This window comes from Tripterygium wilfordii, chromosome 5, assembly GCF_013401445.1.
Source record: "Tripterygium wilfordii isolate XIE 37 chromosome 5, ASM1340144v1, whole genome shotgun sequence".
NCBI lineage: Eukaryota > Viridiplantae > Streptophyta > Magnoliopsida > Celastrales > Celastraceae > Tripterygium > Tripterygium wilfordii.
In genome coordinates this window covers 12269616-12288198 of record NC_052236.1, presented here as the reverse complement: position 1 = coordinate 12288198, position 18583 = coordinate 12269616, and the positions used below count along the sequence as shown (strand labels likewise).

Genomic DNA, 18583 nt, shown 5'->3' with positions numbered 1-18583 from the left:
TAAGAGTCAAATTAACATGGATGTTAAGTAGCATTCGGTCCAATTTTCTTATGATTGATATAGAAACTCAGGCAGTGTGTTACTAATGTATAAATAATTTACATCTTGGCATTATGGTCCGCATGCCTTTAAGCTCTGCTATTTTTCTTCTTTTTCCCCTCCCCCTTTGTAATTTCTGGTTATTTGAGAGACCATTACGGTGAGAGGGGAACTGCCTTGTTGAAGATTCTCTGACCAGGAGCAAGTATGGCCAAAGGGTCATAGGTCAGTTTCCTCTGTACAAAAACTGCCCACCCGGGTCCAAAGTGTTTTTTCCACTCTTCTTGTGTGTTGTAATGGGGCAAATATTGCTTGATCCCAAGCTGAGTGGCACAAAAATCCAGAACTTTTTGGTTTCGAGTTAGAATGTGTTCTAAGCCATCTGTTCCCGTCGAAGATGGCACTGCAGACGCTAGGAATGCCACTTGGTAAAAAGTATCTTCATCTGGAGTGACTAAAGATGTTCTATTTTTCCATCTGCAGCATAAACTTGAACAGATTGAGAAAAAGAAATGTAAGAAAAATTAAACAAGAAGTTGTAAATTTTTTTGTAATCGATTACTTGGATTTGTTGACGGGGTAGATGAGAATGGGACCATTGCTGGTGGTCGTAATAATGTTGCCGAAGACTTCTTGAGCAAAGTAAAGGATTTTACTTTGGGGTACTAAAAGGTTTAGCCAAGGATGAGGAACTTCCCATAGCCCTTGTGCTCTTAGCTTTATCTCAGAACTGTGTACTCTATCAAGGAAATCCACATAAGAAACTTCTGACAGGAAGAGTGTTGATGGAATAAAGCTTAGTTCTGACAATAAGCCTTCAGTTATCTGCATCAAGAACTGGAGGTTAGAGATAAAACGTGTTGCAGTGAGCATTTTGTTGCTGGACATGTTATGTCTCACCACTCTTGGAAAAGTCTTACCTGGTTCATAATGTCAGTCTCGTCCGGGTCATAGTATTTTGCAATCTCCAAACAGTACAAAGTTTTTCCATCTGAACTGAATTCACTAGCATGTAGTGGGTCCTTGGGATTGAAGGAAGATCTCCAGTTATTGAGAAGCCCTGTTCTATTTATTATTACAAATCCTTCAATATAATCAAATGAGTTCTGAGCGGATATTAGATGCTCTTGGTCATTGGAAAATTGGGAGAACTCTGAGTAGAGCATTTTCATCCATCTCACCTGTCATACAAGATCGATCAATGTTATAGAGGAAGGTTTTCTTATGATGATAGACCAGCAACTTGGTGACATTTTTGGATAAGTGGATGAGAACTTTACCATCTTTGGAGCTGGTTCAAGAGAGATTCTAGCGCGAGTGATGATGCCGAACTGTCCAAGCCCTCCAAGAACACCATAAAAGAGGTCGCTGTTCTGCTCTTCTGAGCAGGTAACCACTTCTCCCCTTCCTGGATTCAGAGCCTCAATATAGTTATTGAATACATAGTTATCAGATAGATCATGCAAGGCAGGCAAATTTTGATTATGCAATTTCTCTTGGCATTTTGTTTAGCGGTTCAATTTTGTTCTATTCAAGCATGTAGGGGAGGGTATTGCTGTCATCCTTTTGACTTTGTTGGAATTACTCAATTGCCCTTGGTATTACTACTAACAAGATGTTGGGTTTTTGTTTTCGAGCTTGGTGTAATGAATCATGATACTGTGGGCAACTGTTTGGTAAAACTGCAAATAACAAAAATGGTACGGAATAGCCTATACAGTTTACGTACCTGTGACAACCTCCAACTGGTAAACATTGTTGATCTGTGGTCCATGCCTGAATGCCTGCCCACTAATCCCAGCATTTGATAAAGTGCCTCCGACGGTGAGATAAAGATAATCTGTCCAAGATTTTGGCGCAAGCCCGTATTTAAGGGTCTCATTCAAGATATTAATCCACAGCTCTCCGCCGGAAACATCTACATAAGGCAGCTGCCCAGTGTGAACCTGCATTTTTGGTTCCTGAAGTGATTCCATCCTAATGATCACGCCTTCTTGAGCTTGTGCTTGTCCTTGGAGGGAGTGGCCATGGCCTCTTGCTGCTACTGTTATTGGGGAAGCAGCACCCAGACTGAAGATATGTTTTATTGTGGTGGAAATATCAGAAACTGAGTTTGGATATAGCACTGCTGATGGGAGGAAATGATATATGTTTCCGAAGTCCGTGGCTTCGAGGTGATTATTCTCAAAGCTGAAGTAACCACTTAGGCTCAAACTGTTCAGTGGGGAATGGATACTGAAAGAATTCGATTTAGAGGGAACCGTTTGAGTTGGAGATGAGTGATTTGAACTGAAGAACATAACTACAAAAAAGCTCAAGAGTATTAATTTTGATTTGGCAAAGCCAGAGGGTGGTGACCCCATTTTCAAGGAGGGAAGGAGAGAGAGGTTTTGTTTATGTTTGCAAAGAGAAAACGAGAGAGAGAGGTGAGAATAATATGAAAGGCGCAGACGGCATTTTAAAGACACAGGTAATGGGCGCCATAGGAAAAAAACTGTCATATACTCAGTGGTGACTAGTGCAGACTGTCTGGTACTTTATCAACTGTGTGTGTGTGAGGATTTTATTCTAGCTCTCCTTTTCGGCTTTCGCTACTGCAAGTCACAAGAAAGTGGATATTACATAAAGCCTTGGTCCTTTCAACACAGCCTTGGTCCTTAGTTCCTGCTCTTTTTCTCTATCTCACTTCTTGTTCAAAAGAAGAAAAAAAACTTAATTGGAAATTAAAAAAAAAACTTCTTGGTCCTAGGAAAATTTTTTGAAAAACTTCTTGGTCCTTGGAAAAAAACTTCTTGGTAAAATTTTTGTTCAAAAACTTCTTGGTCTACTAATTCATTTGTTTGTGAGGTGGGTATTATTTTTCTCAGCGATATAAATTACAGCCATGCAAGGTTTCCAGAAAATGTAGGATGGAACTAAAATTTCTGAATGGTGGGTTAGGCTTGGCCCCTACTACTACTAGGTTTGATGCTGATAAGGCTAAGTTTGGAGGGATCATTGTAGGTCCCTTGTCATGTGATCATCACGTGGGTTACCTTGTAGAAAACCTTGACCTTTAAATTTCTGAGAAATCAATAACTGTCCACCCCAAAACCTATGGATCAACAAATATTATCATATCAAATTCTGAAACGTGTATCATATGCATGAAAATTCCGTATATTTTTGTCAATGCATTCAATATTAGTTGGTGAAGAACTTCTGGTTGTCTTGTTCTAACATTTTGTTTCTGAATTTCTGAGGCCTAAGGCCCCACTCTTTACTTTCTGTGATATTTGCATTGCCCAGCTGACTTGAGGGTGGGTAGGGGCCTGGGGGATTTCTTGTTCTTGGCTTTTGGTAAGCCATTGGCAGAGGAGGGGGAGTGGACACTGGGATGACAGTTTGTATGAAGGGAACACTGAAAAGAAGCTAAGACCAATTAGAATTCCTTTGGAGTCCTAGATTCCCAGCAATTGGACATCCCTAGAATTATCTTATCTTTTGTTAATATATATTTATTTGATACATTTTTTTTTGTACCCAACAAACTACTATTTTGGAAATTATTACTCCATTTGCTTTTGATATTGACTACCTAATGAGCACCCATTTGAATTCAGCTCCTCTTTAGGGAAAACATATGTTTGTCGCATAAATACTGTTCATTGTAAAGCATCTTTTCAATACCTTCCTGCTTTATGATCTTTCTGCTATTTTTTTTTTATTTGTCTTGATAAGTACCTTGTCCTAATTATTGGTGTTCCTGACAATAATTTATTTAAAATTTCAGCCTGTCTGAGTCAAGGTTTCATTATTAGCAGTGGAATTTGTGAGGATGGACTATGGACTTGATGATCACTTAATTTAGTGGTTGGTGTTTATTTGGCCCCTTGTCTTGTGTCATGCTCTAGCCACTATGGATCCCAGTTCCTAGTTGCCCATAATGCAAATTCCTTGCCCTACAAATGAATAAACAGTGGTGAAAGAAATAGTTGGAGATTTGAATCCTAGCTCACTAGTCACTTCATTGTCATCCTTAAGTTAAGTGGGGGGAACCTGTTAATCCTAATTGCTGATTTGTACTTGTCAAGGGCTTTTGGAAGATTGAAACTTCTTTAGAATCTCATTAGTTGAAAGCTGCAGCTATATGTTACAGTTCAGAATTATAAGTATTTAGCTAAGATGCTGACTAGTAGACATGTTTTAGACACAAGATCTTTCTTTATTTATTCTGAGCCTTGTAGTTCTGTTTATTTATTAATTTTCTTGAAAATTTGCTAGTTTTGGTGGGACAAATAAGTCTGTGTGTGTGTGTGTTGCATTGCATCCTCTTTTGTGGCTGACATATTTGACAATTTTCTTTTCCCATCTCCACTTTCAATTTTCAATTATGAAATGTCTTTTATGTTGACTGAAAAGTATTGTAACCCACTTTCATGCTAAATAGGGGTAGTCATTTATATGTGCTTCACAGTCCTTGAGTCCAGCACTAAGATTCCCTGCCTTTTTTAATTTCTGAAGTCTAATAGAGCCAAAACCAACCATTGTTGACAGTTCTAGAGTCCAGCACTAAGATTCCCTGCCTTTTTTAATTTCTGAAGTCTTATAGAGCCAAAACCAACCATTGTTTACAGTTCTAGAGTCCAGCACTAAGATTGCCTGAATTTTTTACTTTGTGAAGTCTTATAGAGCCAAAACCAAACATTGTTGACAGTTCTAGAGTCCAGCACCAAGATTGCCTGAATTTTTTAATTTCTGAAGTGTTATAGAGCCAAAGCCAAACATTGATGCCAGCACTAAGATTCCCTGCCTTTTTTTAATTTGTGAAGTCATTGATAGGTGCTTCATAATCCGAAAAAGAGAGAAAAGCTGCCATCAATGTTGTCATTTTGACACAATTTTTCACTTGCTTGCCGTATACAAGGATAGATTGGAAAGTGTTCTCAAAAGCCTATGATTTGGTCTCAATATTCCAAGCAAGATCTAAGCAGACGGATTAAATTATTAATTAAGCAATTCATTCACTTAATAGAAAATTATTAAATTATTGTTTGATGCTCTGCAGAAGGAGACCAAGCCTATAGAGACCTAGGACAAGGTTAGGCCATGTATAATATTATAATAATTGTTTTCCATTGATTAAAATGCAAAGAACAGCATGATTGTGTTTATGGATATTATTCTTCTCCTCTTTTTCTTTTTTGAAAATACTGAGCTGGATTAGCAGAAGTAATTAAGGGCATTAGAGGAAACTTCCCTTCTGTGTACATGATATCTTGCACCAAGTGTGAGTATTTGGATATTGATTTCTTGAGCTAATTTGCTGTTCTTTGATACCTTAGATACTGACATGGATAGTACATTTACATGGACCTCTTGATCGAAGGGGCGAGGGTGGTAGAGGTACCATCTCAACTAGGGTAGCACCCATGCGTATTATCTTGATGATTTGTAGCTTGCACCATAGGTATGTCAAAAGCCCAAAATAAATATTTTAGCCCTTATAAAAAATGAATTTTTGAACCCCTTTCATGCTAACGCCAAGGAGAGTCTGGTACTCTATTCTCCAGTAAAATAGTATGCTTTTTCTTTGTCTTATTCTTTGATTTAAAACCCCCTATCCCCATATATACTTATTCGGAGAAGTAGATAGCGATCGCCTTCACACTGATCAATAAGCTAAGTGTGGAATCATAATTTTTTTGGTCCTAATCAAAGGGAGATAGGCCATGCTTGTTTTAGATGGTAGAAGCAGAATAGGCATAGGAGTGACTTAAATATAAGCATTGAGCAGGAAAACAGAAGCCATAGAATGTGGTGCTCATTGTAGACGCCCAAGAGAGCTTGAGACAGTTCTAAACTTGTAACTTTCAGCTGATATTGTTTTATATCCTGCAATCTGTTGGTAGTTAACATGATTTATAACTCTTGCTACAATTTTTGGTTTTGATCATGGTGATGATCAATACATGCTAGGTCACATTAAAGAGAGAGTGCTCCTGTAAGAGCTAGTCCCCTCAAATTAGGATAAGATGCCTACTTCAGCTCTATACATGCTTTTTACCATGTGCTCTGTTAGCCAAGTCAAAAATGCTACCAACTTTAAGTTAAAACCTAGATTTTGTTTCTTCCTTTAAATGTTGAGTTGCAGTTGTCTCTCATTGGGGAAGCCCATTCATTGAGTTACCATGTGATACATAGAGTTAGGTGTAAACCCAATAACCTTAAGTGTGTGAAATTTTAAGGCTTGAAGGGGTGTATTTGACTATTTTCTCTCCTCTTGCATATTTTTTTGGTCTAGAAACTTTGAACTGAATATGATGGGAGGGGGGGGGGGGGGGTCCCTTTTTGACAGATGGTGAGTAGAGAGATGCAGGAATGTGAAGATGGAGCAACAACTTTCATTTGAAGGATATCAGATTAATTGCATTACAATGGTGGTTGAGGAATTCCAGTTTGTGGCTCATGAGATGTTGACATGTGGGGTGACCTTAAATCTTATTTGTGCTTTCATTTTCAGTTATGTAATGAGAAATGCTTGGTCTCAATGAATGCTTGAATTTGGGTTGTCATTTGTGAAAGATGATGTCACCTACACTAAAATATTGTAATGTGGTTTCTCCCCTAAAAACCTTTAATGAAATGAATGGACTCCTCTGAAGTTTAAAGATTGTGAACTATTGTAAGGGGTTTCTTTTTTTCTTTTCATTTTTTGTAAAGGTAATTGCTCGAATTTAGCTGTCTGTAAATTCTTGGGTGTTTACATGGTTTGTTCTTTTTTTTATAGTCGAGAACAAAACTATACAAGTGTGTCCTTTTGGACTTGGATCTTCAAGTTTATGCGCACAAAAGTTTATCATCTAGCGAATGTAAATTCTTGGGTGTTTACATGGTTTGTTCTTTTTATATACGAAAATGAGACTATACAAGCGTGTCTTTTGAACATTCGATATCAGCTTAAATTGGGGCTGTCAAGTCCTCATGCGCAAAAGTTTTTCACCTAAGATAAGGTAAGTTGGGCTAAAGTTCAAAACGTGATCGCAAGAGGACAATCCTAACCGACTCTGATCACATATATTGAAACAAATGCTGAATTATTTCTGTTATATCTACGGACAAATGTATTCTATTTGTTATGTTACGGGTGGGTAGAGATTTACATTGTATCAATCTATCCTTTTGTGAGACTATCACCCAAATGATTATTTGTTTGTTTTTATTAAAGTACCCTTTTAAGAGTTCTATTTTGTTGATTTTTTTGGTGGGGGGGGGGGGTTTGCACTCACATTAATGGGTTTAGTTTACTAATCATCTTCATTCTTCAAACCAGTAGCCAATAATGTAATTTTCCACAAATTGTGACAGAGACTTCAGCCATCATTATTCAAACAAAAGAAAGGATAGTAACTTATCAACAACAAAAAAAAAAAGAGTACTTTTGGTATTGGATTCATGAAATGACAGTTTAAAAGGTGGTGGTGCTCCCATAAACCCTAACAGCAGAAACTCTCGTTTTCATTTGTGGGTTGTTTTTTAGGTTCAAATGTCAAAAAGGCTAAGAGTAGCTCAGTCAACACTATGCCCATTGTACTGGTTAGCCTGTACAAGAACTTGCATTGTCATTGCTGAGTCTGTATATTTTCAATCTTTCTTTGTCAAGCTTGAAATAAAGTAGGAAATAAGGAATGGAAAAGGTAGTTGAATAGAGGTCAATCAATGGAGTGTGTGAGCCTGTTGGTACTAGGCGAGCTACCGGACGACGAGGGAGCTCAGTGTTGCTAAATACCAAATCGCCCCGAAAAAGAAGTGAAGTGCATAATATACTAGGTCATACTTCCAAATTAGTAACAAATGTTGTTCCTTAACCCAATCCCTAGGAGTCATAAACAGAAAGCGAGCATACGGACCAGGGAAAAATTCAGTGAGTTACATCATGTATGTTACTCTGCAACCGAGATTCTTTGCACAACAATGAATGTGAAAACAAGGACTATCAAAAATGAATCTTATAGAAAGAACAGTGCAATATATATCATAATTTCGACGATTTCTGCGGCTTTCAGCAGACTTATTCCATATTCATCAAGCAATAGAGAGCAATTATGCTACCTATCAAACTACTAGACTACCCATTTGGAGGCAATATTGCAACAAAAATGTACATTCTCTGGAACTACCACCAAAGGTTAACTGCTACCATGAAGACATTAACCATGTGCTTGCGATCCCCTTTTTCCACAGTTCTAAGAATTCCCATCATGATGCAACGCTAGCGGACGACTTCAACTTCTTTGGCGGTGGGTTTCCTCCGGAGATCACCACGTATGAATAAAAGAACAGCATTGCAGCACTGTGAAACGTAAGTAGAGTGTAAATAATCAAAACACTGAGAACATTTGAATGGGACATAAACGCCAAGGTATCTTGGTTGATAAATTGCGCATTATGTACAGTACCTTATGGCAACATAAAACCCACTCGGGATTAGCTTCTTTGACTGCAATGATAGAACACGGTATTACAAAGAACAAATCAACTAACCATAAAGATAAATTTTACCAATGCAATTGTTACCAATGAGTAGGCCTGAATGCTCTTCCACAAAAGGACCGCTGAAAGTGCTGCAAGTTCAGGAAGAAATACTATCAGGCATGCTCAGAAAGAAAAATGGTATTATTTTGTCATTTTCAATCTTACAATTCTTTCACACAATGCATGCAAACACACATGAACATAGGCATGCACATGCATAGACTGTCCGTAAATCAATTCATTCTATTCCCTGCAGTATATAAGCTCGTGGATGTCCCATAGGCTCAATGACCAGGAAATCTCTGTTTGGCTGCAGACTGGAAGCTGCAAATACAAGTCTGAACAACTCAACCCTATGGTCTTGACAGTGAATTTTACAATCTCATATCAGACTTATGCAATTGCAATGTGCTTTACTTATGTATCCCTTCCTTTTGAGCGGCTCAAGCTGCGTATATGCGCATAGAGCAGTCGAGATAGATTCATACCCAATGCATATTGCACACACATTCCAATGTCAGTCTTCATTTTGTTCGGGCGTTAAAGGAGGCCAGAAACTGGCAAAGTATAATCTCAAATTGGCACTACCAAAGGCTTATATAAGAATGTCTCTTTGATGAACCATTCGATGCATGAAAAACAAAATATAATTATCAAACAGCTGGCCAAAGTAAAGTTTATAAGCTCTGTCTTTTAAAAAAAAAGAGTAAACAACTTCAGTGCACAAGACTCTCACAGTGGGCAGAACAAGCAAGATGTATGTAGCCTTTCCCCCACATAATATGCGGAGAGAATGTTTCCGGAGGTTTGAACCAGTGACCTCCTACTAGGCCACATGTTACAATTTCCCTGTCTCTTAAGGCACAGAATTGAAGTTTCTGATAAATGAAGATCAACTACCTTGAGAAAACAGAAACCCAATCACATTAAAAATAAGGAAAGCATCATTGTGATACCAATCCAACAGAGCTTCAACACATACATTAATCTACCTACCTGCTTGTCCCAGAATAAATGGTAAACTGGACTTCCCTTGCCTCCAGATCTTCAAGCTGAGGGTGCTGAGTGCCAGCAAGGCTCCTCCAAAAAGTACCCCAGTGCTTAGAGTCGTAAGTTTTCTTGAGAATAAGAAGCCAATAAGCCCCCCACTTAGAACAAAGACACCTGGTACAAAAGTTCCACAAGAGATTTGGTTTTTGGTATATAAATTCTTTTACTATGGTGAAGGTGATGATCAAACATATTACTACTGAAAAATACAATCCGCCTAATTTCCACAAACATATTTGTCCTTTGATTCTGCCTCCTTCAAACAGTTAATAAGTTTCAAGCTTCATTGTTTGAATTTCAACTCACCTCCAAATACCCCCTCCCCACCTCTCAAGGGGAAGTGTCAGTTATTCGACACACATTTCCTTTGTAGGACAAAAAGGCCTATTTGATCTCAACTGTATCTGAATGATAACATTAATAACATTATGAGAAGTAAACACCACATTATACCTAAAATTTGAATCATTCTTTTGCATTTATTATCATCTTACGGACAAGTAGGTTTTCATGGTTGGTTCACGTACTTAGAAAGGCACGATACAATTTGATGAAATTGATTGTAATAAAACCATATTCATTGAAATATTCTAAGAAACCTCACAGTTAGAAAAGACAATCACATTGACCTCCTAGTCGACATTCTAAACCACAAATACAGACACACTCACCGTAAGGAATTCCAAAACAAAAATCATGGATTTTTGCTGCCCTCTTTGGCTCCAGGCCAATGCCAGACTCTTGTGCTTCATCACCAGCAACTTCTTTTGCACTCGAATACTTTGTTGCCTCTTCTGGCCATGAATTAGATGATGCATCGTCTGAATAGCTAAGAGTGGTTTTAGTCCCTGGAGTTTCCATACCGCGCCCTTCCCCATTCATAACAATGGATAGCTGGACAATTCCATTGATTAGAATAAGTTCAACGTGATCCATGAAAGTAAAATAAACCATTGATCATTGATGGACAGATAAAAGACCTCAATTCGAAACCAACGACAGCTACTATGGTCTATATATGCAAAATGAGACACAGACAAGCATACAAACCAGAGAATTGAGAAACCCGCAATCAAAGATTCTACCTTTTTGCACTCAATCAACATTTTCTGCAGTACCCATGATTAGTTACCTATTTTTCGCGCTAAATTAAATTTTCCCATCTGATCTTTGGAACAAAAAATTCAACCAAACATTTTCTTATTTGAAGCAAAGTAAGCAGCCAGCGGTACCTTCGGCCGACGAAAAGTGGGGCTTAAAATGAATTGTCTCTGGAGCTGGAACTTGCTGTTGCGGTTAAAGGAAGAAAAGCAAGAGAGCTGAGGAGATACAGTTGCAGCCGCAGCTTCCATTGACAGATACCGACAGCTGATCTCGATCGAGATCGAAGAAACGCAGACAAGGTAAGTAGCAGCTGCTTCTGCTTTTGTTCTTTAATGGGAACGTCTCTCGCGACTCGCAGTAGTGGCCAAAACTAACCTGCCTACTTTCGCGGCAACATGAAGTCAACACGTCTGGTCAAAGCGAGCTCAGAAAACCAAAATTGGGTCATAATCCAGACTAGCCGAGCCAAGATCCGCCAGGCCCGATTCACTAGCGAAGCCCATGGGCTACCAAGCCCATCCTTTCAGCGACCAGGCCTATCCTTTCGGCGACCGACGGGTACGAACTACGCACATGACCTTCTACCCCTAATTGCCGAAACATGTCTATCACTGTTTAATCATATGACTTACCTGCCTTTGTGCTATATCTTGCCCATCCTATGATGGTGTAGTCATCACCGGACCCGAACCCGAACCCGAACCCGAACCCGAACCCGAAGACTGTCCCAGAACAGACACGACCTTGAAGACTATCCCGGGATAGATCCGATCTTGAAGTCTGTCCCGACCCCTAAGATTGTCCCGGGATAGACCAGACCCGGAAGCCCCGCTCGAGATCAACTTGGCCCACAAAGACCATCCCAGGATGGAATAGGCCTAGAAGCCCAGCATGGGACTGACCCGGCCTGAAGTTCGACCCAGGATCAATCCGGACCTATAGCCCAGCCCGGGTCTAAAGCTTAGCCCGGGTCTGAAGCCCAACGCAAGACCGACCCATGCCCAAAATTCAGCTCGAGACAAACCCATGTCCAAAGTTTGGGTTAGACCAAACCCGAAAATTAAAAAAAAAAAATGAGAGAATGGTTGGTACGCATGTTGTGTGAAAAAGAAAGTAGTTTGTTGTGTGTAGTGTTCTAAAAATTTTGACATAAAAACGAAAAAAAAAATACAAACAAAATGCTTTTTTTTTTTTTTTTGTTAAAAATAGAACACAGTAATAATACCAAAGCCCAAGAGGGCCTAAATATTTTTATCATAATTTTCTTGGGTTTCTTTTACCACTGGAAAGACAAAAGTCCGAGCTCAAAGCAAACGAGACAAGGAGGGAAGGGAACCACTGCCAAGAGGCGCTACTCACGCAACTGGGAACTTGGCTGTAGAGAGGGCAATGGCACTCCACTTGTCTTCTTCTTCTTCACTTGTGCAGTCTCTTCGTATCAGTTTTCTCAGAGGCTCTCGTCTTTCCTCTATACTTCAGGTTCTTCTCTCTGTCTTTTCCTTTTCTTTCTGTTTATGTATTATTTTTATTTTCTACCGTTTGGTCCAGCAAACAAATTTTTGGGCCAAATAATTTATGGGTTTTTACAGTTTCATTTCTTATCGGCTTCTTGTCTTGTTTTCTTCTCGAATTCCTTGATTTTGCTTGATGGGTTTTGCGGTGGTAGCAGTAAAGTTATGTTCTTTCAAGTTATTGCTTGTGAGAACCCTTGTTCATTGCTTAGGAGGCTTAGGCTTTTCAATTAGGTACGGTTTCAGGGTTATGAAAATTTAACATTATTGTGCAAAGAACAATAATGAAGAAAAAGAATTTCAGGCTCTGGTTCTTCATAAAGATGGATTGAAGAAGGATGTAATACATGTTACAAAAGGTAGTACTGAACAGAACATATAATCCTTCTAAAATAAGAGGAAACTGCTTGCCAGGTTATTCCCTCGACAGTTTCTACTACTATATTTTTTTTCTCTGAATGATAAGCAGCCTATTAATTTATAAGCAAAGAAAAGGGAGATGGTCTATAAGCAATTTTTAATGCCATCTGTTGATTGAATTCTTAACCTTAAGAATCTTACACAAGTTTCCATTTAACTACTATTGGCAGTAGGGAATTTAACTGATTACAGGCCAATTTTTGGTTTTGGAAATGCTTTGCAAATATTAGTAATATTGTGACTATAACCTAAGTGACTAGTGAAACTTGTTCTATTTCTTGCTTAGTGCTCCATCCCTCCTCACTCTCTTGTCTTCTCTTCTGTGTAAAACTATATTGTGGTATGGATAACTACATGAATATTTTTCTCTCTCTTTGCTCCGTAACTCATTTTACATTTTTTCTTCCCCAGAACAGAAGAAGGGGCCAAAGCATTTGTTTTGAGAGAAAAAACTGTAATCTTTCCTCTTTAGGTAATATTCAGGTTATTGTCTCACTCTGCCCTCTGTTCCCTGCTTCCCTCCTTTGCAGGTTTAGACTTGTTTGAATGTTTGTTTGTTTTCGGAAGAACAACTGAACTTTAAAATACATGGCAAGTATTGGGATGTGGTGTCATGTAGTTAATACTGTAAGCTTTGATTCTTTGAATAACAACTCTGCGCAAGACCATTTAAAGTTTTAAACTGGAAGATGTCATCTTAAATATAATTGTGCTATTGGCAACTGATACTTGTCCTAAACTTCATGAAATTTGGGTCTATTATGTTCTTAAGCTGAGTATATTTTGACATGGATGTTCAGGTTTTGTACTTTGTTTCATGACCGTACTGTTTTGGATGAAATTGTGATCTTTGATTTAGATTCTATCTCCAGTAGGTAAGTCTGTAGGTCTGTATTAGGTTTGTACCACCTTGGTGCCCCTTAATCTGATATGTGTTATTGTTTTACTAAAAAGAAAACCAAAAACTGTTCCTAATAATACTTGCATTTTTCTGTCTTCAAATTCATGGCAAGTAATGGAGGAAAAAGTGTTTCCTATGTCTAAGATATCACTTCTATTTGTAAATTTCCTTGACGGACAGACACAGGTTTACTTGTTCTGAACTTTCCCGACTCTTGCTTAAATGTTGTGGTGAAACTTTACCAGTGCTAGTAGCTACTTAAAGTGTGCCATCAAAGTTCTCTCATTGTATATGTTTTTTCAGTTGGTCTTGTATGAGTGGTTTGGTGTTTATATTTTGCATATGTATAATACTTTCAGTGGAAGTTTCCGACTTTGAGTGTGATGAACTCCAAGATGATGCCGTAGCAACAGAAAAGGCTACCGCATTGCGTTCAGCTCTCACACAGCTTGCCGATGAATTTGGTAAAGAGTCTAAATTATCTCTGCAGAGGTTTTTCAATTCTCGGCATGCTCCTGTGATATCTACAGGCTCCTTAAAACTTGATCTAGCACTTGGGATTGGAGGATTACCAAAGGTGATCTACTGGCAAAATTTTGTATTTTTGTTGCTATACTTTCGCTATAGCAAACAGTTTTTGTTTTTTGTTTAAATATGTGGCTTTCTAGAGACAGTAGTTTGAAAATGATGTCAGATTGTGGGTTTCAATGTCTCTGCTAATTCGACTAATTTGGCCTATTTGCAAGTGAAACCTGAACTGCCCATCTATATATCATTTCCTCTCTAATTGGTTGGAAGCTGGAAATTGGTCTTTCTAACTCAATTCATCTCAAGTAACTCCCAACACAACTAAGGTTAGAGGCCATTAGGTATTCTCTGTAGCTGCTAGCGATCATGATTGGGGAATACATTCAGCGATCATGATAGGGGAATACATTGCCTATTTTTAAAGTTAGGTTGACTAGGTTTGTTTCTCACTCGTTATTTTTGCTCTGGAAATTTCTAATGCAGCTGTTCAAGATGAAGGATTGATATCATTTAACTGAATCTTATCTTCCAGACTATGTCTACCATGTTTCCCGAATCTTCTAGTCTGTAATTTTATTTTTTATTTTGGCAAGAAGGCTGATTGATTTTGTATGTTGTTTTACTTCAGTCCACTGGAATCTTTATATTTTCATACAGTGTTTTACCTTTTGCAGTAACTGCAAAACTAGGACTTGGAAATTTCACTGTGAAATCTTTAGTATAGCTGATCATAATATAAAAAGGGGTTTAAATTTAGTTCATTGGCTGCTTCTTGATGAACATGTTTGTTAAGCTAGCTATATAGTGTGTTCTCATGCATGTTAATTTGGTCTGCAAAGTACTGAACTATGTTGTAGCATTCATGCAATCTGCCTTGTTTGCCGCAGGGAAGAATAGTTGAAATTTATGGGAAAGAAGCTTCTGGAAAGACAACATTAGCTCTTCATATTATAATGGAAGCTCAAAAGCTTGGAGGTGCATGCTAGTTTTCTGCTGTTTTTTCTTTGTGACTGACTAGTAATGAATGCAAAATTACTCCCTACGTTGGTTCTAAAAAGAAACGGAAAGCTTGCTGTTTTCTTATAAGAAATTTTAAGCCAGATTTTCAAAGCTGACAACAGGAATCTTTCCCAAATTTTAATTGATCTAAATAAAACGTCAATTGCTAACCTCCTTAGAAGCATGGAGGTTAGTACGAAAAAATTCCCCCTCCTTACTTGAGGTAAGAATTTTCTTATTATGCCCAAAGTAGAAGCAATGACGACAAATTGAGGATACGCTAGACTTTCAAATAGAAATATGGCCTCATTCAGTCATTGATTGCCTCTTACCTTCCCTTTGTAGTTTTCTCCAAGCAAATTGATACAAATTCCACCATTTCAGTTAGCCAATCCTCTCTCTGATCACTGCTCATTTTATTTGCTTGGTTTTTTCTTGGTTGCCTCAATTTCTTCCTCTTTTCTTACACCATAATCAGACTATGATCAATATCTTTTTATGGCCTTCTGGCTTCTGCTAGAATGGTCTGTAATTTCTAGCCTCAACTGATTTTAAAACTTCTTATTAATTACCATTGGAAATTTGCCTTGTTCCTAAGAATGGATTTCCTTAGTTACTGTCTTAGATTAATATAATATTAGTTTTTTTGCTGCCTTGTTAGTTTGATTCATTCAGTATCATGTAGTTCTAGATTCTGTTTTTTTTTTCTTTGTCATCTTAGATCATCTTAGCGTCATTCAATTGTCCTGTTGACAGGATGTTGCACATATCTGGATGTGGAGAATGCATTCGACCCTTTTCTTGCGGAATCCATGGGTGTAGACACAGAAAATCTTCTTATTGCACGCCCAAGTTCTGCTGAAAATTTGCTGAGTGTGGTTGATACGCTGACCAAAAGTGGATCTGCGGATGTAATTGTAGTTGATAGTGTATGTGATATTTCTCAAATACACGCACACACGATAATTTAATTAATCTTTTACAGATACAAATTTTAGTGTTATTATAAGCTTCGCTTCGCTTTGTTTTATTTAGTCTTTTATGATTCATGTTCAATTTATTAGTTTTTGGAATCATGGTTTGATTATTATGGTATAAAATGTGGTCTTCTGTGGATATTTGAGTTTTTCCGAGGGTGTATCCTTTCCTGTCCTTGCCATTTTTTGTATACTAAGTTCCCATTATGTACATGACAAAAGGCTTACGTAGCAACTGCCATTGCTTGCAGTTGCAAACTTGTATCAGTAGAATGTGGAATCCAGATTGCCATGACTTTGGAAATTTACTACTACTTTAGAAATTGTAGTTTAATAAGTGTATGTTTACAGTTTTTCTATCATAATATCGAGAGTCTCCTCTACTAAAAAGCTTCTCATCGTTCCCCTGCAGGAGGAGCTTGTTTGTATGGTTCACTGTCCTCTAGCATCCTTAGGATCTGGTTAATGACTTTAGGCATATCAACACTTGTGAATCTCATACATGATAATCGTTCATAGATGTCACTAAGCCTCTTAAATTCGCGGTTGCCCACATGTGATGCATATTCATAGATGTAAATCATCAGTCATAATCATTCCTTGATTATCAGGTTACCATTATCATTTTTTTTAATGATTTACTGAATTTCATACGTACTAATCTTCTGCTTAATTGATTTCACAGGTTGCTGCCCTAGTCCCTCAGTATGAACTTGATAATTCAATAGGTTACCGTAATGGAGATGTACACTCGCGAATAATGACCCAGGCACTTCGTAAAATTCATTCTTCACTATGTCGCTCTCAAACTCTTATTGTTTTTGTTAATCAGGTTGGCTGCTCTAAACCCATTTTGAACTCTAATGGCTGTTGTGAAATCCTTTTATTAATTTGTTTAGGAAATGTTGTCTTGCAGGTTAGATCAAAACCTCGTCAAAATTTTGGAAGTTTAGAGGTCACTTCTGGCGGAAATGCCTTGAAATTTTATTCAGCCGTGCGATTGAGAATGATTCGGACGGGATTGCTCAAGACGGAGGAAACGGTAAATCTGTCTATAGACTCTATACTAATTGATGATTAGTATGCTTTTGAAATGTTCTCTCTAAAGCACCACCATTGGTAAAAGCTACAGATGTTTTGGGATTATGCATGAGAAGTTGTGCTTTCACCTTCTATGTTGTCTCTGATCTTATCATTGGTTGAACCTGTTTTATCATCTTATGTTACAATCATTTACCCGACTCCATACTATAGTTTCTGTATTAAACTGTTCCGACTTCCTTTAATTTCTTCCCGTAATTTCTCTCGTTCTTCAGATAAGTGGTCTAGGAATTTGCGTGGAAGTCGTGAAGAATAAACTGGCACCTGCAATGAAAAAGGCTGAACTGAAATTAGCGTTCGGGAAAGGCTTTTGCGGTGCATCTGAGGTCTTGGATTTGGCTTCTGAACATGGAATCATAGGGAAAGAAGGAAGTAAGTTTCTCATCGACGGAGAATTTTTCAGTGATACACTTGCAGCTGAGCAGTACCTGACGGAAAACAGTTGCGTTCTTGATAACATTGTTATACAAGTACGGAGAAAGTTGTTCGAAAGAAATGCACACAAATGGACTGAGTTTTAGTTCTTCAATTCTCCGAGCTTCTGCAAAAGCTTGATAGTTTCCAAACAAGCCGACACGACGCAGAAACAACATTGGACAATGATGGTGGATGATATGAGAGAATCAATGGTGAGATTTGAAGTTCTAGTGTTGTAGTAGCCATTTGGTTCAATTAGTAAACAGAGCAGTGAGATGGATGAACCATTGAATTGCATGTTTCAATTAGGGAATTTGTGCTTGAAGCTCAAAACTTCCTGTGTAGTTTAGTGTTGCTTACTTGATCATAAAACCAGAACCTTGTAATTTTATTGATTTAGTAACAATTACTAGTTTTGTAATAAGATTTATGGTCGAAAATTGGTAAAGCGTTCTTATAAATGTTTTGAAAGAATGAAAATGCAAAACAAAAAAGACCCAAAATCAAGATTAGCATGTGGATTTCAATAGGGCATCTCTGTTATGATGATTTTTTCTCCGAAAACTTAAGGTGTAAAAGAACCTTGTTAGAAGTCGGGAGTTCGATTTTAAGTTCCCACAACTATTTCCAAGTGTTTTGCATTGGGGCCTCAACCAACTATCCTATCGGACGGACAGAGACATCTCTCTTGTTAGATTTTGAATCAGCTAATATTATTGAATTATCTTGCCATGATTTGTGGTTGTCACCTGGCCAAGCCAGGCAACCTAATCTATGAATCTGAAGCTAAAATCAGTTATTGCTCCACTTTGACTACAATTTCCACGGATTCAGTCTTTTCCTTTATTGTCAAGTCTTCTGAGATAATCAATAAGAGAAGGCAATTTCTTGGGAGATGCCTCAGTTTTGATATTTATCACATCTCTACCAATTGATAAAATCAATTTTCCACATTCTCAATTCATTGTGAATTGAAGGACCATAATCAAGAAGGGTTGACTGTGATTTAGACAGGAAGTTTT

At 37.9% G+C, this 18583-nt stretch overlaps 3 protein-coding genes across 4 annotated transcripts; 1 reads left to right on the top strand and 2 right to left on the bottom strand.

Moving 5' to 3' along the window:
- Nucleotides 1-72: 72 nt before the first annotated feature.
- Nucleotides 73-2737, bottom strand: LOC119998308 (cytokinin dehydrogenase 9-like). Its single transcript, XM_038845605.1, has 5 exons — nucleotides 1769-2737; nucleotides 1320-1447; nucleotides 960-1220; nucleotides 602-864; nucleotides 73-516 (listed from the first exon to the last, which is right to left on the bottom strand). The coding sequence occupies exons 1-5, from the start codon at nucleotides 2538-2540 to the stop codon at nucleotides 195-197; spliced, it is 1746 nt and encodes a 581-aa protein (XP_038701533.1). The 5' UTR covers nucleotides 2541-2737; the 3' UTR covers nucleotides 73-194.
- A 5275-nt stretch (nucleotides 2738-8012) lies between these two features.
- On the bottom strand, nucleotides 8013-11087 carry LOC119998343 (protein FATTY ACID EXPORT 1, chloroplastic-like). 2 transcript variants are annotated; one of them, XM_038845643.1, is made up of 6 exons: nucleotides 10836-11087; nucleotides 10275-10497; nucleotides 9550-9717; nucleotides 8581-8642; nucleotides 8478-8518; nucleotides 8013-8371 (listed from the first exon to the last, which is right to left on the bottom strand). In XM_038845643.1, the coding sequence occupies exons 1-6, from the start codon at nucleotides 10953-10955 to the stop codon at nucleotides 8278-8280; spliced, it is 708 nt and encodes a 235-aa protein (XP_038701571.1). In that variant the 5' UTR covers nucleotides 10956-11087; the 3' UTR covers nucleotides 8013-8277. The 2 variants fall into 2 exon arrangements, with proteins under 2 accessions (XP_038701571.1, XP_038701572.1); XM_038845644.1 differs by having other exon boundaries at nucleotides 8596-8642; nucleotides 10836-11085.
- An 896-nt stretch (nucleotides 11088-11983) lies between these two features.
- On the top strand, nucleotides 11984-18009 carry LOC119998302 (DNA repair protein recA homolog 2, mitochondrial). Its single transcript, XM_038845597.1, has 8 exons — nucleotides 11984-12186; nucleotides 13050-13110; nucleotides 13899-14116; nucleotides 14955-15042; nucleotides 15823-15995; nucleotides 16729-16875; nucleotides 16960-17085; nucleotides 17360-18009. The coding sequence occupies exons 1-8, from the start codon at nucleotides 12097-12099 to the stop codon at nucleotides 17663-17665; spliced, it is 1209 nt and encodes a 402-aa protein (XP_038701525.1). The 5' UTR covers nucleotides 11984-12096; the 3' UTR covers nucleotides 17666-18009.
- Nucleotides 18010-18583: the final 574 nt, after the last annotated feature.